At 45.3% G+C, this 26,469-nt stretch overlaps 1 protein-coding gene across 7 annotated transcripts in view; it reads right to left on the bottom strand.

The window, feature by feature from the left end:
- The window catches only part of LOC121589082 (homeobox protein unc-4), a 62,273-nt gene extending 43,085 nt beyond the window's left edge, over window positions 1-19,188 (bottom strand). Inside the window, exons 1-2 of one of the 7 annotated variants that reach the window (XM_041907712.1) lie at window positions 19,121-19,188; window positions 15,962-16,895 (exon numbers count right to left, since the gene is read on the bottom strand). In XM_041907712.1, the coding sequence (XP_041763646.1) occupies window positions 15,962-16,361 (400 nt within the window). In that variant the 5' untranslated portion in view covers window positions 16,362-16,895; window positions 19,121-19,188. Of the gene's footprint in view, window positions 1-15,961; window positions 16,896-18,937 lie in introns of all 7 variants that reach the window. The other 6 variants (XM_041907706.1, XM_041907711.1, XM_041907707.1 and 3 more) reach the window with 6 other exon arrangements.
- Between the last annotated feature and the right edge of the window lie 7,281 nt (window positions 19,189-26,469).

The following is a 26,469-nucleotide window of genomic DNA, read 5'->3' as shown; positions in this document are numbered from 1 at the left end:
GTTAATAAACATCTTCATGCTCTTTTAAGGAGAAGAACGATGATAATCACACCCGAACTGTGGTGAGTGAGGGTCCCCGGGGTCTCCCAGCCGATTGCGGGAGAAGACAGGCCTGCCTCCCGCTGGTCCACACACTTTCCCGCGAACGCGTGTGTAATCCGGATTGAACGGAATTATGTTTCGGTATTTTAATCTTATTGATCGTTACTGGCCAACCAAAGGGAGCCGGGGAGCGAGTGAATGGCGAATGCCGCGATATCTTCGACAGCCCAGCACTCGATGCTGTGGATGCTTCACGGGAGCTGAGGGGCGTCGGGAATGCGGAAAAGATGTGAATTTATGAGCAACTCACCAATAATTAACTCTCTGCCTGCCCGCCGAACCATCGACGGGGGAATGCGTTAAAGTGAAAACACCCGCAGAACGGAAGAAAGAGGCAAGGAATGCAACCAAACGCAACAAAGAAGGGCGCTCGATCGAAAACGGATTTGTTACATCTTATTATGGAGGATTGTGTTCGCAAAAAAAAGACACAAAAAGAGAGAGAGAGAGAGGGAGGGAGGTAGATAAGTCGCATTGCCGCGGGATACACACAAAGCACAAGGCTCGGGTTTTTTTCATAATCTAATTTTAAGCATCGCTATTATCGCGCCTTTTCTGCCCTCTGCCCGGCATGCCCACACTGTGGACGAATATGGTAAAATGATGATTAAGACATTAAGTGGTAAGCGATTGTCAATGATCTGCCCGGCAACCCGGGCGCGCCGTGTGGCAACCGCCAAAATGGAATGCATCAGATCAATAAGCCGCGGCCAATAAACGCGGGCGATCGTGCTCGTGCAGCTGGTGCTGGTGGGTGTATTATGGAGAGCTCAGCAGAAAAAGTGCAAGCGATGGTGGAGATCAAACGTGACGACGTGGTATGAAAGCGCGAGCACCATATTATCCTTTAAATCCTCCCCCGATCTCGTTCGTTCGTTCGTTCGTTCGTTCGTTCGTCGTGCTTAATCCCGTGGCGATACTTCATCCTCTTGCTTCGCTTCTTTCGCCGGTGGAACAAGCTCGATCGTGTGGATTGGATCGATTTTCAAACTAGCGCTCGTTTCAACGGCAAACAATCAATCTGCCTGCCTTATGAATCGCCGTTTTATTATGGCGTGTGTGTTTCATCATCATCATCATCATCATCATCATCGTCGGCGTCGTCGGCGTGGGTACGTTGTTGAGTGCTGATTGAGGTTAATTTTTATGAAATACTGATTGTTTTTCTGCACGATCCTGCCCTCACCTCCGCCCCCCTCCTGCCATCATCAATTAGTGCGGTCCATTATTATGGGTTTCGGTAATCGATCATTTACGCTTCGGCTAAGCTCATTGTTTTAAATGTACCAGTTTAAAAAGTGTTCGGAAAGTGTAATAAAATTAACGAGAAAACATTTCATAAATCACGGACTGACTTTAGAATAAACCAACCTGGCAGGTGAGAAAGGAAACGAGGAAAAGGGAACACAAAACACACCGACTAACAAGCGGCTCAAAGTGGACGGACTTAAAAACTTATTAAGCAAAAAAAAGAAATCCTTTAAGCTCATCTCATTCAACTAACTCCAACAGACAAAAAAGAGAAAAAGAAGAGAGAGACAAAAAATACAAACACAAAACTCAAGAAAACAATCGAGAAAGCAAGACGCGAAACAAGCAAACACATTTAAAAGGTAAAATATATGTATAGTATAGGAGGAACAACAGTTAAACAGCAACAGCAACAACAACAACAAAAAGCACAACCCATCAACACAACAAGCAAAACAAAAGAGGCCGAGCAGCAACAAAAAATAATATAAGAGAAAAAAAGGGCAACAAAACAAACCGCCCGAACAAAGCCGAAAGAATGAAAGAAGCGCAGCGAATCCCACAACTTCAGGTTGGAAATAATTCATTTGCCGACTATTCAATTACAAAACGTGTAAATAAAGACATTTTCTCACTTCCAATTTTATGCAGCTTTCGTGAAATGTTGCTTCGTGTGTTTCGTGTGTCCAACGCCCCCTCCCCCGCCCCCCTTCTTTTGACTCCGCTTTTCGCATTCGATTATAAACGACGTGTCCATCGTCCTCCTCCTCCTGCTGCTCAACGTCGATGGCTGACTGGCCAAGGAATGGAAGGAAGCTTGAAAGTTAGCCCAACCTTCCCCTTCCCTCCCCTTTCTGTGTTGGCAGTAAAGGTGGGGGAAAGCGATCGCTTCTTAAAGCTCGCGGCAGTTACCCTTCGCGCCAATCCCCATCCCAACAAGTAAAAAGGAAACTGACGCAACACACAGGGCCGCGCGGCCAAAAGCGGCGCGCTGTTTGTTGGTGCGCGCCGCAAAAGAGCCCGAGAGCCGCATGATGGCATAATAATAATCGTAACGGCGTGACGGAGCAACCACGGAGCACTGGCACTGGCAGGGGGTGGAGCACGGAGGGGAGTGACTTTTGGGTTGCCTCTTTTATTTTGTCCTCCCCGTTCGGCGAAGGAATATGGGGTAGTTATGCCTTTTTTTCGCTTGTGTGTGCGTTGCTGCCGCCAAGGGGGGAATTGGTGGAGAAAATGGAAAGGGGGGAGGGGTGGAAGAGTAGGCTTGTAAAAATGCCAACAAACACAACGACTAAATTTTATGCCTTTGCTTTCCTTTTCTGCTCCACTCCTGTGCTGCAGTCGCTCTGTATTGCTTTCCTGTCTCTTTCTCGCCTACAGTCGCGGAAAGTTTTTCCCCTGATTGTTTCGCGCGTTGGATCCTTCGAGCAGCCGTGAAACAAGTGCTGCCACTGCCGGTGCTGCTGCTCCTTTGGCAGGCCGCGTTATTTTTTGCTTTGCGGGGGAAAAAGCCGTCGGGAATGAAGTCGTTTTCGGCCGACGTTTGGTTGAAATTAATGAAGCTCCCCAGCGTTGACGAGCTTCAGGATACGCACCCGAGGGATGTGGATGGGGAGCAGGCAGGCAGGCAGGCAGGCAGGCAATCCGAAAGCAAGATGGTAATATCCAAGAAGGCACAGCATGGAAAGGTGTTCCAGGCAAAAGCCAAAGCAGCAGCAGCAGCAGCAGCCAAAGGGCTAACCATGCACGCCCCCTTCCGACACACGCTGGCAAGGATTGCTCTTTGATCGCGGGGCACCGGTTCGGGGCGATAAGAATGCAGCCAGCAATGCAACGGTAAAGCGGAAAAGTTTCAACACTCAGCGAAAAGCGGAAGCGAAATTTCAACAAAATTTAACGAAAAGTTTATTCACTGTTCTATTTTGTGCGGAGTTTGTTCAATTAATTTTTGCACTCGCCCGGGGGGGGGGGGGGGGGGGGGCGCCATTCCGGGGCGACCAATTTTGACTCATTCATTTTCACAAGCACCGAGGTCGATTTGTACAAATGAGCAGTAATTGAAATTAGTCGCGTGATCTGAACAGCGCACAGTCGACACACACACAAACACATAAGGAGAGGAAAAAACGACTCAAACACCACGCTGTTCATTAGGCCCTTTTTAAGTTTTGCAGACACTGGCTCTCCGCCCTATTGCACCCCGTAGTGTTGTCGCACCTACCGACAAATTGATCGCCTTTAGCAGCCTTCGTACTTTCTGTACGGTGGAAACCCTTCGAGAGGGAGGGGGGGGGCGTCTCCTCTTCACCCCGCTTCTCGGCCCCCCAAACCGAAAACCTCCCTTGTCAGAGTCACAGTCGGCACGAAAGCTTATAATTGATGCCCAAACATGAGCGCGAGACCCCTCGCAGCCGATGTATTATGGAGCCCTATGTGTGTGTGTGTGACTGTGTGCCGCAAAACAGTTGGAAGGAACCAGTTTCAGTCAGCAAAAGCCGACCGCGCCGACACGCCGACTGGCAGCGAAACTCCAAACGCATCCCAAAACGCAGCGCACGGCGGACGGTGTTGCGAATGCGCAGGCCCGAGATGCGCAAAACCCTCGCAACCGCTCCCTCCCTTCCTTCCCTGAGGGGCAATAAATTGTGAGGAGATAATAAGAACGAACGTTAAAAGGATAGTAAAACCGAAAATTGAAAACAGCAGAAATAATTTCAAGATAATTTACCGCTCGACCGGACCGGACTGGCCTCGGGGGGAGGTTGGTAGTTCCTGGTGGAGTGGTTTGAGCGACTTTTTTCCTTGCTGGCATAACGAGTGTGACTGCGAGTGTCGCGAATGGGCCGGGGGTCGCACAAATCTGTTACACAAAGCTCGCCTCAGCTCAGCAGTGGTTTACCTTAAACGCTTCCTTTCGGCGTCCTTAAACGGCCCCAAACAACGGGCGTGTGTTGTCCGCGCTCGTACAATAACAACAAGCGCTTAAGCTCATTAGGTGTGCCAAATTGCTGTACCATCAGCTGTGTTGGGCTGCAGAGACAAAAAAAAAACGCATACAAAAAAGAAGGGAAAGATCTGTTTTCTCCCGCCAGTGACGCTCTACACAACTACGCCCAACATGGCTGCGGTCCTTGCGGTACGGAGTGGAGCGAGAAACGGCAACTTTTCTCCAAAGCCGTCGGGGGAAATTAACATTCAAAAAAAGCAAGGCCAACTACACGCGGGCGCGGAAAACCCCTTCAGTGTTGTTGCTGTCTTGTTTTCAAACAGCATGTGCAAGAAGCGCGTCCCTCCCCCAAAGGGGGAACTACGAGGCGAAGGTGGAAATTAATGTGTCACTTCCGGGCAACAACAGCAGCAGCAGCAGGAAGGCTGCACAAGATAAGATTTTATCAGTCGAACAACGTGTTTGTGAGTTTAGCGATGGTGGTACTACACCCCAATACCAATATGGACGTGTTGTTTGGTGGAAACTCTACAGTAACGGTTTAAATAAAGTTTTTATATAAAATCCTATAAAAATGTCCTGCTCATTTTCGAGCCTCGAGGTTCGGAAAATACATTCTGCATTAAAAAAAAATAGGCGTTGGTGCTAGGCCCATAATTAATATGTTATTATGTTAATCTACATTCAATTTTCCTCCTTCATCCACGGCGCTCACGGAGTGATGAAAATTGCGTGCACTGAAGCGGCTATAATGTGCGCCTGTGTGTATGTGTGTACGTACCCCCGGCCCATGCCACGCAATGGCGAGAGCTTTTTTTTTTTTTTGCTATGCATTATTAATTGGACTTCATTGAAAATACCATATTTGTACCCGCAGCTATAATTATGGGAGTGCCAATTGAATAAATTGACATATTTTCCATCTCAATCCAGCGTTTGACAAACAGTACTATTGTTAGTTATGTTTTTCAGCGGTTTAAAACTGAAGCTTGAGTGCAAACAATCTACCAACAGAAATTAAAGTAAAATTAAACTTTTTAAACAATAATTCCAAAAACTTGCACAGTAACTATTTCCCATCGTCGTTGACCTCCGTCGCTGCCAATTACAGTGTCATTAATAGGAGCTCCGACAGTACAGTACAGTACAGTGCCGGCAAAAAAGGGTGTGGTGCTTGCTAGCTCAACAAAGTAGTTGGGAGAGTTTGTGGAGGGGGGGGGGGAGTGATTTCGAAGGACTACGTCAGCAATGGCTGCAAAGGAAAAGACCTAAAAGAGCTCCTATTGACAGTAGAGCAAGTACGGCCAGCAAGCGCGTGTTCTGGCAGAATGGGAAACGTTCGTGAAAAGCTCAATTTGCTGAAAACGATTTGAAAGTTGGTTGAAGCGTGTGTAGGTTTAGGGATCAACTTTTTACTGTTGAAAATTCCAAAATCCCACCATAATGCTGTGTAGCATGAGAGTTGCTTTTTTGGTTTTACATTTGTTAAAAAGGTAATAAAACAACTTTTGTGCAGCAGCTTCCCCAAAAACTCCACCCCATCCAAACCCCTGCCCGTGGGGTAACGTTTGAGGGTGGTTTTCGTGTTTTGAAGCTAATTTAATTTCACGCAGTTCGCAGTTGCCGAAATGGTTTGGGCTTTTTTTAGCACAGCTTCCGTGGAAGTTGGTTTGCGTAGGACACACACACACAGGCACAAGGACACACACACTGGCAGCCAAATCGTGGGGACAAACATACACATTCCCCCCGGATAGCGGCAGCACTCAACAGCAAATAACAAAACTTAAAACCACAAACAGTTTGATTGGTCTTTTGAGTAGCAGTAGCAGCAGCAGTCTGGAAATAAAACTCTGTCTCCCACACAGAGCATAACATCACGGGACAAAACGCCATGGCAAAAAGTTATACTTAGCAGTAGCAGCAGCAGCAGCATCATACCTTGCCGTCGAATGTGAGAGTGGGGAGGAGGAGAGTATCGGGCAATCCAATTTGGCATCCAATTAATCTAAATTTTCATACACAATCTATTTCTTTCATCTCTCGCTCTCGAAGCATTGCTCTTGTGGCTGTGGAGCGTGATGATACTGATGCTACTGCTGCTGCTGCTACCGCAATTTCGATCACATCCCTTGTATTATTTGCCTTTGATCCTGCTGGTGTTCCTGGAGAGTTTGGTGGAACCGAGAAATGGCCTTTTTCAGTGGAAGGAGACAGAGCGTTGCTACGAACATGGTTGCTACGATCCGTATGGTAATGTTTCGAAATGTTTCTTTTTAATAAAACTTAATGTCGCTTTAGGATGTGTTCGATGTGGTTTTGCGGTACACCAAATGTTCTCCAAATCTAGTTCAATCAAGGCACGGCTGTCTCTTGTCTATCGTCTATCTTGTTTCTTTCAATTGGAAACCAATATGCGCCTCGTGGGGATTGAACTTGTAGTGAGTTTCGATTGAACGTTCAATAATAATAATTCACACACACACGCAAAAAAGTGCCATCTGATCCCACGAACTGGTCTCGAACTATCCACTTGACATGGAGAAACCCACCAAGAGCCACATTTTCCATCCCACAGCATCCCAAGAAAAGGGGAAAAGGGATGATCCGGCAAAAAAAAAGATGATGAATAGCAAACCAGCAAAACACCCTTGAAAAGTCAAACCCTTTTTTCCTCCCCCCCCCCCACTTCGCCACTCAATTGGCCACTTTGCCGGTTGATTTTTTATCCCGAAAGCAAAGGGGCGAGCGAGCGAGGGTTTTCAGGAGCGCAGCAACGGACCGAAGCATCCGAATCCAATTGTAATTGAATGAACGAACGAGCCACCGAAACACGCCACCGATCTGGTTTGCTGGTGGGATTATTTATGAGATCTTGTACGCCGGGGTTGTGTATCCCTTTACTTTTGCACTTAGTAACGGTTGCGCGCACCTGCCACTGCGCGTGAAGTGGCGCGAGAAAAATGAGGCAATGTTTATAAAAATAAACCTCCTTACAAGTACCAGCACTAGTGTCAAGCAGAAAGAAGCACACACACCAAATGACTGCAAATCGCATGTAATTAAAGGCGTTTTGCTCGTGCCCGCAATCCCGCAATACTAATCCGGGTGTGGTTTTTTAGGTAAAATACGGTAACAATCGAGCTCTGCAACAACAACATACGGTGCGTGACGAAATGGGCAGATCGAGGTGCCTGCTGTTTGAATTGTTCCTTAGCTTTTGTCACCCTTGATTGCACAGAAACACAGATTGACCAAGGGTCCTAACCCCCTTGCTGTCACACCAATATTTACACATTGGTTGGTAGAGGGTTTTTTCCTTTACTTTTCACCTTTGGAATCAAAAAAAAGAAAGAGGGAATTGCAATTCTCATTTGAGCATTAAAATTGATTTCAATCGTAAACGGTGTTGGTGGTTTGATTTTTTTTTCTATTTAAATTGTCTCCCATTTCTATCGGACACAAACAAACACACACACACATTGATGCTGCTTCCGAAGAGCATAAAGAACCCTTCTTTTTACATAAAATTGAGTTCAGGTTGGAATAAATTTACACCAATCCTTGTTTTACTGCCCGTGTACGTCACACAAAGTTGGTCCTTTGTCAAGGTGGGACACGGAACAGCACACTGAACATGTGCTGAACCTGCTTCGCCACTCCAAAAGGACCTCCTTTTTACCACCTCACTGGGGGGGGGGAGGCGATGTAAGCTCCATTGCCTGCCTCACCTCTATCAAACCGAGATTTTATTCTCCCAAAAGTCTAAATTGCTTGGCAAAAGGTTTGAAGTCGTGTTCTCCCCTCTGCCCCGTTTCTTCTACTTCAATTGCCACCAATCCACCCGGAGGGATGGATCGTTCCGGGCTTAGCCACTTCCTGCTAACACCCGTAAAACCGTTCGCAAAATAAGCCAATTCGTATTCCAGTTGGCGGCACTCGTCTTACGAGGAACAGGCCAGCCAGCCAGCCAGCCAACAGCAGCCAACAGCAGCCGGCCTAAGGAGGCGAAAGAAGGAGGCGGTCTTCGTTTGTAGTTTTCGTGCTTGCCTTGCCCAAATCCCCTCTCGAGTTTTGTAGTTTTTTTTTGCTTCTTCTTTTATTTGCCCTTGTTTCCCACCCACCCAAGGTGGCCCTTTTCACACATGGCACAAACCGTCCTTTGGTTGTGTGTGTGTGTGGGATTGGCCGAGTGTTTGTTTTATGGCAAGGGGCTTTCAATGGTTTCCTGCTTCGCCGGTTTAGACACGGCTTATTAGACAAATGTGTATCGAATTGGATTTGAATCAGCACAATCATCCGAATGCTGGTTAGTTGGGGGTCGTACGGGTTGGTCGGTTCCCTTTGCCGTTCGGATAAGATGCGTGTTTATCCTTTTTTTGGGGAGGAGGGGGATGGCAACACAAAGTGAGGTCAATAAAAGTGGTAAGGATGTTTTGACTTTCAAATCGGCATGAGGTTTTGGGAAAATGCCATGTTTGCGTCCCAAAAAAGAAAGGACCTTCCGAAGGGATTGTGCTGAGTGTGTGTAGTAAAGGTAAAACTGTAAAATAGTCTATTAAAAGTTCACTTCTCTGCAGGAAGGTGTCGCAGAGAAAGTGCTTAAAATCTGGTGAGTTGGCAAGTATGATAACTACCTTGTAGTTCCCCGTTGTTTTCGTTCAGTTGTGAATCGGCTGTAATACATCATCAAAAAACAGTCTACCCACCAACCAAATTCTGTGCAAAACAAACCCAAAAAAGCCCACATTTCCCGACTAGGGGGTTTGAAATAATTTCACGGATTGATAAGCAGATGCTGCTGTTGGGCCAAAGGACCTTCTCGCCTTTTCGCCGATCAAAGCGCCCAAAACCCACTCGCGCCACACGCACAGTGTCTCTATTTTGGGAAGTGTTTAATTTCCAGATTTCCATCCACCGATAACTTGCCCGCCCGGCCGCCTTTTGTTGTGTGTTGCGCCACACAGCACAGCCCGCAGCACGGCCAGCGCATCACACGAGAGTTTTGCTATCGTAGCTCCTGTTTGTCGCCCTGCCTGACAGTTCCATTTGCCATTTGCGATGTGCCCTCGTGCCTTGCAGCGCCGGGTATGGCCCCTTTTGCTCGCTGTATCCTTATCTGATCTCCCTCCCTTGCTCCGGGTTTGCGGTGGTGATGGTGGTGGTTTTTGGTGGATGTGAACCCACTCATCATCACCGGGGCTCATCTTTTGGGGTGGAAGAGTTATAATTGGAAAAAAAAACCCACCGCCTCATGCTGGCGACGGAGGGCCAAAAACAACGCGGGCGCGCGTACGCAATCTGTTCGCATTTGGGTAACGGGTAACGGGAGAAGATGCTCGGATTGTCAACCGGAATGAATTAAATTACATTCGTTACAACTCATTAGCACCGAATGGTGAATGTTTATGGTTGCTGTTACAAGTTGGATGATAAAACCAGCCCGAACCAGCAAGCATGCCGTGTTTGAATTAGAACTATTTAAAGGGGAAGATTTGGAGGGAGAATGCCCTTCCTCTCGCTGGCCAAAAACGGGTTAGATAGAAGGGGGGGGGGGGCAATTATTCAAGCCGGTTGCGGCCGTCACATTGATGGAATGATTTTTGTTAATAACTTGTGGCGCTAAAGTAAAGTTTGAAGAAAACCCCTACATCACGTTACTCACATAATTCAACTTGCGCTTCGCATTCGGACAATTTAAAGAACTGGAAACCCGTAACTGTAAAACAGTGCTCCCCGGCACAGCACACGTTCGGTCCATAAATCTTCATCAAGATACTCGTAATGGCTTCATTTGTCTCACTTTTCACTATTCTTTAGCGGGGAGGATTCGCAAGTGGCAGGCAGTCAAAAAAAAACTATCCCACTGCAAACGATAAGCGGCGGGAAGGCGTTCAAACCGTGACTACATTTTCGCCTAAGCTCCTCTATTTTACATAAACGCGTTTCGTGCGCTGCCACAGCATGCCCAAAGCACACATACACACATATACATATTGACTTTTCACCAAACAATCAGAAATCCATTTACAATGTTTATTTGTTCGTCGACCCGGCCCCCCGAAAACGCGCTCCACGTGGTAGACCAAATATACGCAAACACCAAAACGATGCTGCTTATAAAACGCGTCTCCTACGGACTTGCTGGTGGCGGCGCAAAACATGCAAAACGCATCCAAGCACGCCATGAAATCTGATCCCAACGCGACGGCGAACGGTTCCGACGGTTGCTGCTGCTGCTGCTGCTGCTGCTGCTGCTACTGATTATGATTATTATGCGCTGTCGATGATGATGGTGATGATGATCATGGTTACGCCAGTACGCCGCACGGGGATGATTATTGAAAAGCGTTGTGGAAATAGAGGCTTGAGAGTTGTGAAAAATCTGGTGTTTGGTTGGTGTTTTTTTTTTAACTTAAAACTTTTATTGTAGCTTACACATAAGAAGCATCCGGCATGAAAAGCATTATTGCCCATCTCAATACCCAGAAACTGTGGTTTCTCCTCAAATGTATCGTTTCTCCTATAAGAAAGTACGCATGCAATTTGAATACATTTCACATTGAAAATCGTACCCGTAAAATGTATCCCAACTGGATTCAACCATTTCCATATTCAAATTTTCCCTTTGGGAGAGTCTTTTTTGCGGCTGAAAAGATATTACAGTGAGCGAAACAAACCGAATACATATTTTAAGCGCACTGTATGAAGCTACTTACGCGATGTAAATGCTGTATTTGCAACTGTAATAGAGCTGACAATCGCATACATTTATTGATTTCATGTGTAAGACGATACTTTGTCTGTTTGTCGAAGATGTTCCTTTTGCTAGAACTGGTTGAATCATCCTTTAAATCAAGCCCGGAATGATTACAACACAAAAGCAATCAAAGCGAAGACATTTACACAACAATTTCGACCACACAAATTCTACGAAAATTGTGCAGTTAAAACACAGTTCGTTTTCTCGGTACGGCAAAAAACGGGCGAACCGATTAGCCGTGTTCCCCAATTTCCAGGAACACTTGCTATCAATCTCTTTGGAAAAAAAATGCTGAATTAAATGCTAAAAACAATTCCATTTATAAACAACTCATATAACTCGCAAAAGGGGAGCAACAAAGAAAGAAAGAAAGGAAGAAAAAACACCCGACAAAACCGATTAAATCGATTAACCGAGCTTAATCGAATGCTGCAAAAAACAATCACTCACATGTAATCATTCGTCCGTTCCGGGGTGGTCTTAATGGGCAAGCAAACTGTCTTAATTGCTATTGTTGACTCATTGTAGTGTGTTTAAAATTTATTTCCAGCTCTCGGGAAGTCTTTCCTCAGTTGTTCTTCTTGCTCGTTTGGCACCACAATTCGTTAGGTTTCACTGTCTCAACTTCCTTGTCTCCGGTTGGACAGCGTGCACGTTGTCGCAAAGCAGCAGCGGCCGGGAGACTGCTTCCCCACTGCAAGGTTGTGCCCGCTGATAGTGAAGCGAAAAGAACGAAACCACCAGCACCGCTGAGCGCAATCAAACGAAATTAAATACGCGATCGCGACCATGGAAAGGGATCATCATCGAGACAAACACACACGCGATCAGGGCAGCGTTCAAAAAAGGTTAGCACGCGGGGTCAATCCAATCAACTTCCGGCGCCGTCCAAATCACACACTAGTTTCATCAGCCACATCAGCTCAATCACTGCAGCAGCAGCAGCACCAACCACCACCCAAAAACGGGCAGGCTCATGTAAACAAGAATTAATGAGACGACGATGTCAGTCACAGCGAAGCTCTGTAGCTCTGGGAGCGTTGGGGGGTGAAGTTAGAGTTTTAATTTCCTCACTAGCGTGTGGTCTCTGGCGTGGTTGGTTGGAAGCGAGCAGAGATTTATGTCGAAACAATTCCCGGAAAGTTTAAACCTGTCAAACTTGTGTGTGTTTGTGTTGAATGAGTGTGTTATCAATCAACTGACAAGTGGCGCCGGGCGTGTTTCTGATACCGTACCGCGGACCGCCCGATCCGACCCGTTTCTAATCAATTCAATTTAAAGGACACTCGGATGAGCCACATCGCCCATCGCAGCGAAGATAAATGGCTTTTTAATACAATACATTACAGGCCAATTTCCAATTTCGCAACGCACAAGCGGAAGATCGAAAGATAATATTAAATAAAAACACAATTAACACCAATCGATCTTCGCCATTCGCGATCTTCCTTCCGCCGACTCGTTTTGAGAGGTGAAAAATTACAGCATTGCGTATGAGCATGTTTGAATATTAATATGGTTGGGTCGGTCCACTAACCGCTCACCGTTGGTTGAGGCTCCACATCTTCCACACACACACACTGGGTGACCGGTTTGTTTGCGTGTCAGGGCGAGTGGATTGCTAATTATGTGATGCGTTTAAATTAAAGCAAAAAACAACCTCCGACTGTCCGAACTCTGCTCCGCGAGTCCAGTGGCAAAGTGGCCCATTACTTCACTTGATTCGTGAAACTCAGTTGACATTGAGCAGAATTAGTGTGTGTGTGATAAGAGCCGGCCAGAGAGGCCAGCATGATTTATTGCACAAACGATTGCGTGGATTCGTGGAAATGGAAGAAATGGCCCATATCGCCGTGAGGAAGTAGATGGTTCCCTCCACCCAGTTTCGCAAAAAAGTGTGAGATGCGACGGATGCTGTTATCAACAAATTAGAGCAGGCAAGATTAGCTAAGACCACGCAAAACAGACATCAGGCGGAAAGACACTCGAGCCTCGGATCACTTTCCAGCCACTACAAAGGTCAGCAAAGGTGTGGAAAGTGTGGAGCGCGAGAGGTGACTCGGGGTGAGATGGAATGGAATTAGATACTAATGCCGGCAGTCTAGGGTACACCTAGACACACACTCAGCAGGAGGTGTCAGCTCGATGCTTCGTACCGTTTTATTACAACACCCTCCCCCAGACACGCAGACACATCACCTTACACCACGCAACAGGGACGATCATCAGCAGCTCCGGAGCTCCGATAACTAGCGATAAATAAACCACCGTACAGTGGAATGTGAATTCCTCCAAAGATTCCAGAAGATCGGCTGAAGATCCTCCAAATAAAACGACAAAAAAAGCTGTGGCCACTAAATGAAAACTTTAACATTCTTTATGAAGCTCCACAACACGCAGCTCAATGACACGGTTATTGAGCCGTTGAAGCGAGCGGAGCGGCCGGGTGTCGCCGAAAGCTCAGCAGCCGCTTTCCCATTATCCGATTAGTTACGATTATTATTACACCCGTTGACGACATTTCAAACCGCCAGCAGCAGCTCCAGCAGCAGCAGCAGCAGCAGCAACTCAATCCCCATTTTCTTTACACACTGCTTCTGCTCCGGTTTTCTTTCTTGTTTGTGTCCTCCTCCAAGGTGCAGTGTGTTGCTTTGTGTTTTCCTCGATTTTGAGCTTCATTTCGTCGCTTTGTCGCTTCGCTGTTTAGAATATTATTTCAATAATTTTTCGATTGATTATCCGAAGCAATCGGATATGCAAATGTTTTGCCCGATCGCCCGATGGCTGATGAAGACATTCGGGGATGAGTTTTTGATGATTTTATTGGCGTGACTGACCCGAATCACAAACCACTGGAGCGTGTGTGTGAGAATGTGATACCATATTTACGCATTAATATGGTAGGATTTGTCAGTCTTAGGGGAAGAAGAATATCTTAATTTGATCGATTTTCAGCATTAGAAGAGTTGCTTTCAATTACACTAGCAAACAAAAATGGTCATCCATTATCACAAAAGTGTCAGATGATGTCACAAATAATCGTTTGCTCTACTTGAAGCGTAAATAAGCTTTCCCAAGCAAGTGGCTGCTTTGTCGTAGCAAGTGAAGAGCTTGGAAGCTCATCTGACATATTTCAGCTAGCCAAAGTTGCGATCCACTTGATGGCCTATTACGTTACTATTTCCACCATCAGCATGTATTTGAGTGCTAATCTCACAAATTAAATCGCTCCAACCGGGCCGTTCCCTCACAAAAATAAGGGATACACTCAGCTTATTCCGTTCAGTTTTTGTTAGTGTATTTTTAAAAATATATATTTAAAACCCACCACACACAGTGCCTGCTTCCACCGAACAAAAAAAAAAAAAGGGAAACCATGTAGAACCAATTCAACAATCACAATAAAAACCTCCATAAAACGAAACTGTGACCTAAACTAAAGTCAAATAAAACTCAAGCCCAACAAACAACAAAACCGCCGCCCCGTGGATGGGTTTCGGATTTCAGCCGCATCTTTAATGCAAAATGGGATCGATTTTGGGATCGCTGTAAAAATAATAAAAAAAAAGCCCCAAACGCTTAGCTTGTGGATCGTGCTATCAGCATGCGCTACTGGACGGTTTACACCGGGAGGGATTCGTACCGTTTCCCCCCCTTTCTTTCCATAAAGTGCCTCCGTGTGGGATGCGAAGTGGTTTGCGTGGAAAATTTATTATATTTGATGCGAACTAAATGACACTGTTTCGGGCGGGGATGGCAACATAAATAACTTGGCCGCGTGGTGTAAAATCGATTGACCAGTGGCTTTGGGAGCAAGCAGGTAGTGGTGGAAACGGAACGACAAATGGATAGCAAATTAAGCTGTAAAACGATTAAACTTCTGGTGTTGTCATACAGTTTTCTGGGGTTTTATGGTGCATCCTGGCGCAACTATTTACGATTCCGTTGGCGATGGCACACTGTTGGGTTGATTCTCGCTGGACAAATGAAACTGCACAGCAGTGGGCAGTGGACTTTATTTGATGCTGCTAGTATTTAATCAATAAACAGTTTTATACTAGCCACCACAGACCCTACACACCTATACCCATGCCAACCGAGAGAGGAGGAGAAAATTGTTGTCTATTTTTTCCGCACTTCCTTCTGCACGATGCGTTCTAATTAGCGTACAGCGAGGGCGCGACGATAGAGGAGATAGAGATTAAGAAAAGGAAAGCCCTTCACCAGGTCCAGCAGCGGCCGATTGGCCTCGTGTCCAATTACTACCATTATCGCTCCAACTACGACGACGACGAGGATGATGATGCTAATGCCGTTGTATTGACAGCGCGTTTCGTGATCGTTTGTGTTTGAGTGACTTTAACAAATAATTGAATTATAAATCCGTCACCCCGTTAGCGTCGCGTGGACTATTATTGAATTACAATAAAATGATAATGAACAGGAAGCAGATGAAGGGAGGAGATGCAGGGAGGGAGCAGTGGGGCCGAGGTCGCTGCGGCTGCTGCTTGAGACGACGGTTTTGACTGAATAATTGCATCGGCACCGAGCGAAATAAGAGCACCGCACAGAGCAAATGCTAATGGCGCTAATAATGATGATGCCAGTGCACGAGAGAACTACCCCCTCTTCCATCCCATCCCACCAGCACACTGTTTCCGAGATGGTGCTCTCGTTAGTGGGGCTGGAAAAATAAACAATTACTCATGGCCTGCTCCATGTGCGGCGTTTTGCTAATAATTGGTACGTTGTTTTGCACCCGCTTGCACTGTGCGGCCGATCACTTATGTGCTTAATGTGCGATTTGTTTTGACTCACACACACAAACACACACACAGACACACTTTAATTCCTATTTTATCAATTGTCACGATCAAAGTCGCAGTCCCACATACCTCGATCATCGTTGGAATCTTCGCTCGGTGGTCCCTGCATGGCGCGATGAGGTGATATGTTGGGATGGGTAGCACCGTTCAGCAGCCCACCGGACAGTCCGTTGGCACCGGCACTGCCCACACCCGTGCCGGCTCCACCGCCGCCGCCGCCGCCGCCACCTCCGCCGAGGCCGGGCAGGTTGGGCGGTACGCCGGGCGGGCCGAAGCGGGGCCGGGCGAGAAAGTGGCCACCGAACACGTTCGGCACGCCGAACTGCAGGAAGGGCGCCCATTGGGGCGGTACGCTCGAACGGTTGCGGGGAGCGAGCTGGGCCGCAGCGGCCGCCGCGTACAGCTGCAGGGCGGGCTGCGAGCCGAGCGTTTGCAGATTCTGCAGCATTCCCTGGTGCTCCAGGACCATCGCTTGCAGTACCGGAGAGCGGGCGTCGTCAACGACTCAACCGAATGGGCGCGACCCGGCCCGACCAAACACACATGCGGACGGGCGGTTGCACACACACACACGCACACAAACAGACACGGCGGTCCAAGCAACCGAACGCGAGACGAAATATCACAAAGCAACACCGACACAGACAACACCAATGGATGAGCGACTTTGAGGTCACTAAACAATTCCTGGTTTGACACTTTCAGGCTGTCCCATTGGAAGGATCAACACAGTAGGCCTTTTCTCACTCGCGTCACTCGGTTACAGTTTGACACTTTGCGCCTTGTCGATTCGGACCGTTTTTCCGACCTTCGAGCAGGAAACGAGGATGATGTTTGCTTTTTGATTTAGGAAATCATACTGCTGTTTGTTTGCCACACAATTTGCACACTTTTACTGCTTTTGTTCACTCCTGCCATTATGGTTTGTAGCATAAATACAGCTTGGATTGTTAAACTTTACTTCTATTGCACATTGATTGCACTGGGACTGTTAATTATGGAGCTATGGAAGAAAATTAATCAAACTATAAATATATGGCACCATTTGATGTTTCGAATTGAAAATAAAAGAAATTAATTAAACACATAAATAAGCGAAATTTCACGTCCCCTTTGTGTCGCGAAACGTATTGCTGAACACTTCAGTTTGCCGTCGGGTTATTGCAACTGCAGATGGATGCATCGTGCTCTACTGCCAAAACATTCACACTGCACTCAACACATTTCTGCTACATTTTTGCATTGTTTTAGTGTTAGTTTTTATTAAAACTATTTTGTTTTATATGAATTTTAATACTTTTTTCCTACAAATATCGCATGGTAAATGTACAAAGACGAGGCTCTATCACTAACAACACGAGTATTTAAAACACTTTTGCCGATGTCTCTCCTTTTGTATATAAAACTCATTTAAAACTTAATTTAATATACGTTTTCCTTGTGGTTTATTGATTTTAACTGATTGCACTCGTTTCACTCAATCGCCGCTAATAGTAATAGCATTCCACTGCCGACAAATCGCTTCCCAATTCGCCAATTGTACGAATATAAACACCAATAAATTTCAATCCACCACTGATTCCGTGCTCCCTCTTTCTTTGAGTTCGATTTCGACGAGTCTTTTGTTCGCTATCGACCTCCACTTTGACACTTGGCGGGGTTGAGTTTTCCTTCGCGAATGCCTCTTTTTTATCCAAACATACGAACACACACACACACCAGAGCGGCCAAAAGACCAACCTGTACGGAATAAAAAGCCCGTCGCAAAAACAAAAAAAAAACCACGGCCAGCACACGGCAGCACACACAACACACGGGCTACGAACGGGCTCTAATCGTTCCCCGTTTCGACGGCTGGAGCGGCACTGTTTGCTCCGCTATAGAAACGATTGCGACCAACAAACAGCCACCACCGACAACAACAGCAGCAGCAACAACGGAACGCCAGTTTGGGTGTCCTCCTCTCACCAAAACACGCGGAAAACCGTCTGTCCGTACCTTTCGGTATCGGAGCTTTCCCACCAAACCCTGCAAAGCGGCGTGCACACACGGCCAGCAATCACCTCGCACGGCACACGGCCAAAAGGGGGGGGGGGGTTGCGTGCGTATCGAGCAGGCAAAACTACACACATACACTATGGCAAACGCGCAAACATTCACTGCACATGGGATGCAATTTTACACTAATCGGTCCGCAAGTGTACAATAGGTTTTTTTTCTAGTCTTTGAAATTCACTTTGTCATTTGCACTTGTTTTGTTTGTTATTTTTCGATAATGGTGGCTTTGTGTGATAGAAAATGTTTTGTGGTCTTTTTGTATAATGTTTTTTTATTATCTTTTGTTTAAATGTTCAATCATCGTTTAACGTTTATAATAGTTTTTATTAGTTTCATGTTTTTTTTGTTTTTTCATCCTTATTTTAATTGCTCATTTACACTAATGTTTCACTTTTAAAAGTCTTTGTTGTCTTTTTCATAATATTAAATGTATTGTTCTGTATGTTTTGAATCAATTCATGAATTCAACAATAAAAACATAAATGAATTGATTTAATTTACTAATGTTTTTTATATATTCAGATCTTTTTTCTCACTTTGAAACTAAATTGTCATCTGAATAAACTGATGCGCATGATTTATTTCAATAAAAGTTCATTTTTAATAAATTTGCTGTATAATCTTGCTGTTAAAGTTACTAATATTAAATAATCTATTATAGTTTCTGAGAACCACATCATCTAATTTGACACAATTAGATTAAATGCAAAATAGAGGCAAAGCTTTATAAAATTGAACATATTATCCTTTATAAACTTCATGGAAAAAAGGTATTTTCGTAAAATAACTCCAAGTGAGTCTTCCTCAGGATCCTTGTTCGCATATACTATTCAATAAAATTAATATCATAGTTCATCCTTCACAACCAGTTTGTTTACAAATTCAAGAATTCCAGAACACATCAAAATACACGCACACACACACACACTCAAGCCCATAGATGGCCAATCTTATACACAAATATTATCTTTACTCTAGCATCCATACAATTAATGCAATTGCATTTCAATCAACATCAACGAACGTGGTTGCAAAAAAAAATCAATCACAACTCATAATTTATCATCACGCCACACCACCACCTTAATCGCACGATAAAATTTAGAAACAATTCAAGCATCAGCTTCCCGCACACAGCACACAAGCGCAACACACCGGGGCTCAACCGACCGTCCTCCATAAAAGTTGGATTTTGAACTGACGCTAAGTGATTTTTATGCTGCAGGAAGGCCTCGTACGCTCCGGTCCCGACAATCTCGCCTGATTGTGCGATGTTTTCTGCGATGGTGCGCCTAAGCCACGCCTCCTTTTTGACGCCATTTTCGTGAACAAGAAGAGGGGAACGCATTGTGCGCCGCATAGTGCGAGGAAAAGGAAAAGAGTGCAACCGCCAGCGCCATGTTGAAATATTTCGCCGCTGAAACGTTTCACGGTGCGATGTTTTTGTTCGTGGTGCGCTGTGCGGCGGTGCGCTATGCGGTGGAGCGCGGCATGCGGCAAGGAAAATGATAACGATGTGGAAATTAACGATAGTATAAAGCGTTATAACGAGTTTAGAATCAATTAGATCTCGATGGTTTCGGTGGAAATGATGTAAAAACATGTGGAGAAGCTAGTACTTATGATAGTTGAGACTGGAATAAGGAGGAAAACGACAGGAAAACAGATACATAACGAACTTTCAAACTAACACTAAGTGATAAGCATCCATTTAAGTTCTTAATTTCCACAAACCCAAAAAGAAACACATTATTTCCCAAGTAGCTAAGAACTCGCTTAAAGTATTCAATTTCCTTCCAAATCAGCTTAAAAATATTCATCCATTTTCCGAACGCTTTCCCGCCCGTCGCTAATTGAAAAATAAATGGCTTTTTCTTTTCCAAATCAATCCTTTTCAATTGAGTGCAACTTCCATTGATAATTGACGCTCTCGGTCCCTCGGTTTCCTCCCCGCTTCAGGCTCCCATCTCAACAAGTGGGCCATGATTCGGGGCCATGGCGGCGGCGGCGGCGATCCACGAACTCAAGCCCTCCGGCGCACACCGAAGGATACAACACGCACCGTGCGTACTGGTATTGGTCAGCCTGAACCTTGGACGTTTCGGTTCGGCTCGTGATCTCTGCGCAAGTCCTCGACAGCTTCCGGTTGTTGATGCGCATGATTGCTGTCCTGTCTCTTCCGTCAGGGATCTCCACCACCACCACCACCACCACCAGCAAACACCGTTATCATCCATCGAGCTAATAATGTCGGTACATAAATATCCCCCCCCCCCCCTCACAACCACTACCATCAGTGCTTCCGCGGGCGAATCTCTTTCTCTGTCCGTTGAATTATGCATCGCATGGAGCACGACGCGTTTTTGATAGGGACGAGCTCACTCACTTCAACCTCCCATCGGGAGAGCGTGCGAAGAAGCGAGACAGAGAGCAAGAAGGGGGGTTAAAAGGTTCAATTTCACTTTGCGACTGTATGCGTGCGTGTGTGTGTGTGCTCGCTCTGTTGGAAGGAGCGCCCGCGCTGGCTGGAAACGGGGGACAAAAAGATGGTTGCTTTGATTAAATTTCGCGTTTTGACATCTCCGGAATTGGTCTGTGTATTGAATTTAAGTAGATTGTACATAAGTTTTTCACCCACCTGCCGACCGCCACCACACCACACCCCCGTTCTTCCAAGTGTGTTTCGGTGGTGAAAATAAAGGGGAAAATCAGCCCGTGTCCATATCTTTCACACATATGTTTCGAGCCCACGTCCCGTCTGTGTGCGGGATGCTGTCGGCGATATGTGTGAGCGATACTACACATAACGTACGATATAACGGAAAGCCCCCGTAACACAACGGCCAAAGCTTCAAAGCTGCCACTAAACGATGAGCGTGCTGGCGCGATGTAATGCGCTCCTCGTGCTTCGTTCGTTCGTTGTTTCCGCTTCGTCCGGTAATGATTCATCTCAATTCAATTCAGTGCAGCATTGTCCGTTGGTCGGGTCCACCATATGCCCGAGAAACGGAGGTCACTTGGCCCTTCTCTTCACCGCAGGGCCGGAGGCCGCAAAACAATCTGGCCCGTTTACCCTCCGATACACCTCGTCAAGGGGCCGTGTGTACTTTCTAGCTTGCTTCCTGGCTCCACCAAAAACACAGCAAAAGGATGATAGGACGTACTTTGTCCCGATTTGAGTCAATACACACACACACGCACACAACCTCTCTCTTACTCTCTCTCTCTTTCTCTCCCATCCCCATTACGCGGAGACGAACGGACGGACGGACATGCGCTTGCGTTTGCGTTTTATGTGTAGCAAGCAGGGGGCCATTTTTCTTGTTTTATTCCACCCGCCTTGTGCCTGGCCTGCTGGTTTCTGGCTTTCTTTTTGCCCCCTTGCCTCCTTTCCCCTCCCTTCCCCTTTTGGGATGACTTTTTCGCACCATATTTCACAATTCGCTGCCCAATTTGTGGCTCACGCCCGATTCAAGTGGTGTAGCAGTGGAGCGAAAGAGAGCTAGAGAGAAAGAGAGCGAGAGAGTGGGAAGAAGGACACGGGACAAGGGGAAGCATATGTATGCATTTATGTATGTTCAGCACAAAATGCCCTCTCCCCACCCCCCTACCCCCGGCACGAAGCAAAGGTCTTCCGCTTGGTCTTTTCCATTTCTTTACATCAACATCGCGGCATCCGTGAGGGACCGATATGCTTCCTTCCTTTTTGGAAATGGTTGGTTTCGCTGGATGTCTGGGAAAATGGGAAAAGGGAGAAGAGTAGGGTGGGGGGAAACGCGGTACAAATGTCACGTACGGTACTTTAGCGAACGATTCCGGCCATAATAGATCACTGAAACGCAGCACCATCATAAAATCATCGCACAAACCGTCCTCCTGCTGCTGCTGCTGCTCGGTTTTCCTTGTTCCACGTGGACGTACGGGAGAAGAGGCCACTAATCAGGATTGATTAATTTTTTTTTCGATGTTAGAAGTGGTAAGGTGCTCATGCAAGTGGGAATTATTATATTTATGATTCAATATATTGTGCTTGTTGTATAACGCGTTTGAAGATGTTTTGTTAGAGGATATTTCAAAGCTACATAAAGTCAAATTAAATACATTATTTCTTTGAAGGTGTTTTCTTCTTTCAAATTAATGGTTTCTTTTCTCATTCATCTTGTCGATGGCATTTAAGTCGGAAATGCCGAAAAAACTTATCTAAGCGTGATCTTCTGATGATGTTTGTACTAGAATTTATATAAATTAGTTCAACTCAATGCTATGGTTTCTTTTATTTTTATTTTTTAATTATTTTACTCAACATTTTGATACAAAATCAATAACGAAATAATTATGAATTATTTAACATTTATCACTCTTTTCAATTCAGAATCTAAAAAAGGCAATACAAACATGGCATTTATATTTTCCAGAAAGAAATCTCCTCCTTTTAACCTTTTTTTTCTTTTTTTTACTATTTATTATTCTATCGCCAAACCCCAAACTCCACCTCCCCAATACCTAGAATCCATTCCACATCATCTACTAACGTAAATAGCTCACGTATTACCCACCACAAAAACAGCAACTTCAGCAAAAACAAGCTCTCGCGAAAATGGTCCACTTTTTGGGCTGGCAAAGTTTTGTTCCGAACAAATTATCATAAAGTGCGGAAGGAGGAGCAGAGCTCGGGAAATCGACAGGAGTCGTTTCAATTATCGAACGGTTGGTGCGGCTAAATTATCATAATTCGAAAATGCGATATTCAATCACCATAGAATGAACAGTAAGTGTAACAGTAAATGGGAAAAGGAGAAGGTGGCTTGTTCAATGCTTCACTGTGCACGTTTATCATGTGATAAGTAATAAAGTTAATATCGCCTTTATGGTTCAATAGAGTAAGCAAACTTTAAGCACTTTTGAAAGTTGCGTAAAGGGAGCTGTTTACGGAATAAAACATGAAATATGCAATGGGTATTCAATCAAATCCAATAGGAATTGTAATTCTAACGCTATTAACGATCAAGATATTATTTCTAATAGGAACTCGTCAACTGCAATTAACCACCAACCACCAAAGTAGGCCAAATATTGAATGCTAAATTGCATTTCAACAGTGAAAAATCGGTCCTCTCTTTCTCTCTCTCTCTCTCTTTCTGATCACTTGATTTAATGTTGTATACTTTCCACATACACACACACACACACACACTCTCTCTCTCCTCCATTGCACAATTTATCAATTCAACCCACCCACCTTCGGCACGCAATCGAACTGGTCGCGAACGGAATCGAATTAGCGAGCAATTATTAAGCCTAATAGAGTCCGCGTCGCAGTCTAACGAGTCGCAGCTAGATAGCGGCCACCAGCCGGCGGTCAACTACCGTTTTGGCCCATAAATTACTTATGCAAAAGCTCGGCGCGCGAGTGGGCATCAGTCCAGTGCGTCCAGTGGTCGTGGGCTGGATGGTGCGAGGATCGGTCAAGTGTGCCAAATATTTGCTAGCTGGTGGTGAATGGGCATGATAAAATCGATAAGAGCGGGTGCGAGGCACGTGGCCATAATGGGCCATGATCAACAACCCCCGGAACCCCGGAAACAACACGGCCTACTCCGATGGCTGGAGATGATTATTGCACGAGTTTATTTCCTCCCATATGGAAAGACAGAAAGAGAGAGAGAGCGAGAGAGAGAGAGAGAGAGAGAGAGAGAGAGAGAGAAGGAGAGGATGAAAAGATGTAACTGATTTTCATTAACCAGTTGGACTTGGTTGGTGGTTTCATCCGGTTATTTACAGTTTGGCGAGCTTTCGGTTAGTATTACACAAAGCATTGCCTCTATTTCAATTTTAATATGTACTTCTACTCAAAAAATGCTGAATTTAGTACACTTTTAAAAGGAGATTCATCAAAACGTACATATAAAATTCAATTCAACCCATTTGTGCTTTAATGTCAGCTAATAGATTATTAAAACAATCCACCAGACGCTGTTTGGTTGCGGTCTAAAATTTAATAACGATGATAAGTGATGCGATAAAGCAAATTAGCGAATAATTTCGGCATATTTGTGGCAACACCATCGTTTGGCAGCGAGCTCCCTTCCAAAAAAAAAGAACAAGGCCCATTAAAGTTTATAGCCTATCTTCAACTACCGGAAGTGAGCTTCGATTCGACCTCAGGTCTCAGCACGGACATGCCTCCTCTTCCTCTCTCTTTCTCTCTCTCTCTCTCTCCTTCTCTTAAAAAAACCCGGCAGCAATAGTTAGTTAAAAATGTGATGAAAAATCGTTCGCAGAATTGTTTTTTAATTCGAACGCATCACATTACTTTATCATGCGCATTTGTTTTGCGCTGGTTGGTGCGTTCCGTTTTTTTGCGCTCCGTTTTCAGCGGCAAGAAAAGTCATGGCGTGCTGTGTTTTTCCACCGTCTTACCCGTGTGGGATGGAAGTCTGCCAACCAAAACCATCCCCACCCGAAAACGACGCAATTTTCTCTTTCCACCCACCCTCCCAGACCTCCCATTATTCATCTCTCGATTTCATACATCTTTGATGTGTATACGTATAAGTGGGTGTGGGCTGGTGAGTGGGTGGTTGTGTAGGGGGACAGGGAAAGAAAAACTTCCCCAAATGCTGCATCCCGATTTGGCGACGTTTCAACATTAAATGTCTTACGAATAAAGAGAGCAGAGAGCAGAGAGAGAGAGAAGAGAGAGAACTTGAGGATGATTTAGAGATGGTTTTAATGAAAATTTACCGAAATGGCATTAATAATTCTGTGCAGATTTTCCTCCTATTTTTACCCCCCTTTAAAAAAACCCCCTTTAAAGTTTATAGCCTATCTTCAACTACCGGAAGTGAGCTTCGATTCGACCTCAGGTCTCAGCACGGACATGCCTCCTCTTCCTCTCTCTTTCTCTCTCTCTCTCTCTCCTTCTCTTAAAAAAACCCGGCAGCAATAGTTAGTTAAAAATGTGATGAAAAATCGTTCGCAGAATTGTTTTTTAATTCGAACGCATCACATTACTTTATCATGCGCATTTGTTTTGCGCTGGTTGGTGCGTTCCGTTTTTTTGCGCTCCGTTTTCAGCGGCAAGAAAAGTCATGGCGTGCTGTGTTTTTCCACCGTCTTACCCGTGTGGGATGGAAGTCTGCCAACCAAAACCATCCCCACCCGAAAACGACGCAATTTTCTCTTTCCACCCACCCTCCCAGACCTCCCATTATTCATCTCTCGATTTCATACATCTTTGATGTGTATACGTATAAGTGGGTGTGGGCTGGTGAGTGGGTGGTTGTGTAGGGGGACAGGGAAAGAAAAACTTCCCCAAATGCTGCATCCCGATTTGGCGACGTTTCAACATTAAATGTCTTACGAATAAAGAGAGCAGAGAGCAGAGAGAGAGAGAAGAGAGAGAACTTGAGGATGATTTAGAGATGGTTTTAATGAAAATTTACCGAAATGGCATTAATAATTCTGTGCAGATTTTCCTCCTATTTTTACCCCCCTCGTTCTTTCTCTCTCTCTCTCTCTCTCTCTGTCTTTCTCTCTCGCTCTTTCGCAGTGCTTTTGTTGGGTTGTGGCGTTTTATTGAAATGAGAGGGCTCTTTTATTGCTTTTGGGAATGGCATTTGACTGGTTTTTTTGCTCCCTTTTTTGCTTAAGCATGAGAAGCACGATCACATTTCTCCGTTTGAATTGAATGCATTATTATTTCGCTTCTGCGAGACACGTCTCGCGCCATGTACTATCTCCATCGTTGGTGGTTTTGTGTTGGGTTAGCTAGGATTTGCTTCCAATTTCCTTCCATTCATAGACAATCAGTTGGTCAGCATGGTTGGAGCTGAAATTGATTCGCTAAAGGAAAAAATAGTTTTATTGGGAGCTTTTCTTTTTCGGGGAGGAGATTGTCTTAATCAAATTGAAATGGTCGCTCTACTGCGGTCTCTCCCTTTTCGGTCGATGCGCTCTTTTCTTTCCATTAATGCCCGGCCAATTTGGACGCCACAGAAGCCCATCCTTTCGATGTAAGATAAGAAAGGAGCTACGCTAAGGAAACGTCCAACGACCAAGCCTCAAATTGGGCAAACACATATCGGGAAAGCCTTTTTCTTCGCTATTGTTGCCCCTTGGTGTCCGTCTTTTAGTAGATTCTGTAACCTTTTTTCGTCGCTTCCCTTTGGAATGAGATGAAGATGAGCTTGTTTCCGACCATGAATGAGCAGGCTGCTCGTACGGAATGTAAAACAATCATTCGGCGTATGGCAGCTTAATTTTTTAGCTACTATTTGGACGAACACGGTTCTTGCCTTCACTGCAATTCATGTGGTCATTTGTAAGCGCCTGTTTCCATTTCTTTCATTCATCTTCACAGCCCAAAATGATTGGAATATTTGTTTCCTGCCGTCGTACGTGCTATTTGGTTGCCAGCTGCAACTCATATTTCACCATTCCTATTCCTTATTCCGCGTCAATCAAACCGTTTCTTGTGCTACAACAGTTCAATTCGTCTACGCCAGTGCTGTGCAAGA

This window comes from Anopheles merus, chromosome 2R, assembly GCF_017562075.2.
Source record: "Anopheles merus strain MAF chromosome 2R, AmerM5.1, whole genome shotgun sequence".
In the NCBI taxonomy this organism is placed as follows: Eukaryota; Metazoa; Arthropoda; class Insecta; order Diptera; family Culicidae; genus Anopheles; species Anopheles merus.
Note: the sequence above shows the minus strand (reverse complement) of the source record. Positions and strands in the feature narration are given on the sequence as shown.